The sequence below is a fragment of the Photinus pyralis genome, unplaced genomic scaffold, assembly GCF_008802855.1.
Source record: "Photinus pyralis isolate 1611_PpyrPB1 unplaced genomic scaffold, Ppyr1.3 Ppyr1.4_LG3b, whole genome shotgun sequence".
Lineage (NCBI taxonomy): Eukaryota > Metazoa > Arthropoda > Insecta > Coleoptera > Lampyridae > Photinus > Photinus pyralis.
The window spans coordinates 9057208-9059394 of NW_022170510.1; the positions used below are offsets into that span (position 1 = coordinate 9057208).

Below are 2187 nucleotides of genomic sequence, written 5' to 3' on the forward strand. Positions count from 1 at the left end.
TGTAAGACTTACGAAGCGATAACAAAGTTTTCATCGCTAACTTTGTTATAACCTGATTTTGAAAATGTTCCAATTTCAGACCTTTCTCGAGTAGGTATGTTAAAAGTTATGTTATCTCGATCTCCATCTCAGTAGAGGAATATTTCCCAAAATAATGGACGATTCGCCTGCGCCACCGTTTAAGACATGAATAAAAAAAATAGGAAGGGGTAAATTTGATATTTCATTCAGCTATTTATCATCCTAAAAATTTAAATTACGGAAAAAGCTAATAGGTATGTCCCAAGATTAGAAATTCTTGTAAGATGGGTCAGAGCCCAGTCAACTTTGGGAACCGCTGCAGTAGAGCAAAGGTTTTCCTCATTTTGATTACAATCAAACTCAACAAAATGATTAGATCGATTATTATTATAAGAATTTTATCTGAACCACATTTAATTATATGAAGGTAATCAAATTTAATAATTTGTCCATTCGAGTGCGCGCCGTCGTAACGAATGGTCGATCGCGATTATAAGTGTCAATTAAGAATAGAACTAATTTGTTAATATAAACCAAATCGTGAGGGTGAGTACCACCCTTACTTGCCGCCGCAATGCCAACTGCAATCTGTGGTGTTTGTCGGGTGGATCTTAATCGTACAGATAAAGTTATTCTTTGTGCTAGTTGGTGCCAAACTTACTTTCACACGAAGTGCGTTAAAGTCAGTGACGATGAAGTTAAATTTATTAACTCAAAAAAGAACTTTAATTGGTTCTGTGACCCCTGCGCTATCCACGAATCACACAGCCTCAGGAATATCTTGACTAACATCAACAAAGTGACGATGAACTGTGATAGAGTTATGGAAAGTCAGCACGAGAAACTGATGAACCACGAGAAGCTATTAAAGGATACTTTAGACCAGGTAAATACCCAAAATGTCAGCATCAGCAAGGATCTAGCGCAAGTTCTCCAAACTCAATCTGAAGTGAAGCTTACTTATGCGGACAAGTTGAAACAGAAAACCTATGACCCAGTTATCATTGTTAAGCCCAAGGACGCGAACCAACCCTCCAAGCAAACCTTCACCACCCTCAAAGAAAATATCGATCCAATTACCCGAGAAGTTACCGGAATGAAAACTCTACGTAGAGGAACCATTGTTGTTGAATGTAAAAATAAAGAAGCTGCAGCCAAACTTAAGGAGGAAGCCGAAACGAAACTGGGATCCGACTACATTCTTTCCTTACCAAAACAGAAGATGCCGAAGATTAAAATCGTAGGCCTCAATGACAAGATCGGGAGTACCCAAATGAAGGAAATGATTCTCGCGCAGAATCAATTCCTCGACGAAGCCGCGTACATAAACGTCGTACACATAACGGAAGATAAAAGAAATCCTAACAGGTATTTGGCTTACGCTGAGGTTGACGGTAATAGTTACCGGAAAATTCTAAGTGAACAAAAGCTTAACATAGGATGGGACCGTTGCAGAATTTATGATGCTGTGACAACTAGAAGATGCTACAAATGCAATGGGTTCGGACATAAGGCAACTGACTGTAGCAAAACTACTACCTGCCCCAAATGTGCGGGAGACCATGACCTAGCGAGCTGTAAAGCTTCGGACGCGGAAATCAAATGCAGTAACTGTGCCAACGCCGTTGAGAAACTAAAAATGAAACTGGATGTACAGCACCCGGCCTGGAGTGTTGATTGCCCAGTCTACAAAAAACGACTCGATCAAGAAAGAAGCAGAATTGATTTTTTAGGCCATCCCCAACACTAATCAAGCAAGGAAATAGGTACGGATCAACGCTCTCAATCTATTATCAGAACGTAAGTGGAATGCGAACGAAAGCGCAATCTTTCAAAAATAAATTGGCAATTACAAATTACGACATTATTCTACTGACTGAGACCTGGTTAACGGAAAATTTTCATGACGCTGAGTATTTCAACAATCAATATGCGGTCTTTCGCAATGACCGTAATTACGAAGAAATGAAGTGTACCATGGGAGGCGGAGTTTTAATCGCAGTCAAGACCGATTTGAATGCTGAAAAATTGGAATTTCAAAGTGATTTAAATGAAATATGGGTCAAACTTAAAATTAATAATACTTCATACATTCTTGGTGTTGTCTACTTTCAACCGAAATCTGGTATTGATAAGTACGTGAGTTTTACCAAAAGTTTAGAAACA

At 39.0% G+C, this 2187-nt stretch overlaps 1 protein-coding gene across 1 annotated transcript; it reads left to right on the plus strand.

The window, feature by feature from the left end:
- The first annotated feature begins 826 nt into the window (after positions 1–826).
- LOC116167080 lies at positions 827–1771 on the plus strand. The gene has a single exon (XM_031482318.1). The coding sequence runs from the start codon at positions 827–829 to the stop codon at positions 1769–1771; it is 945 nt and encodes a 314-aa protein (XP_031338178.1).
- Positions 1772–2187: the final 416 nt, after the last annotated feature.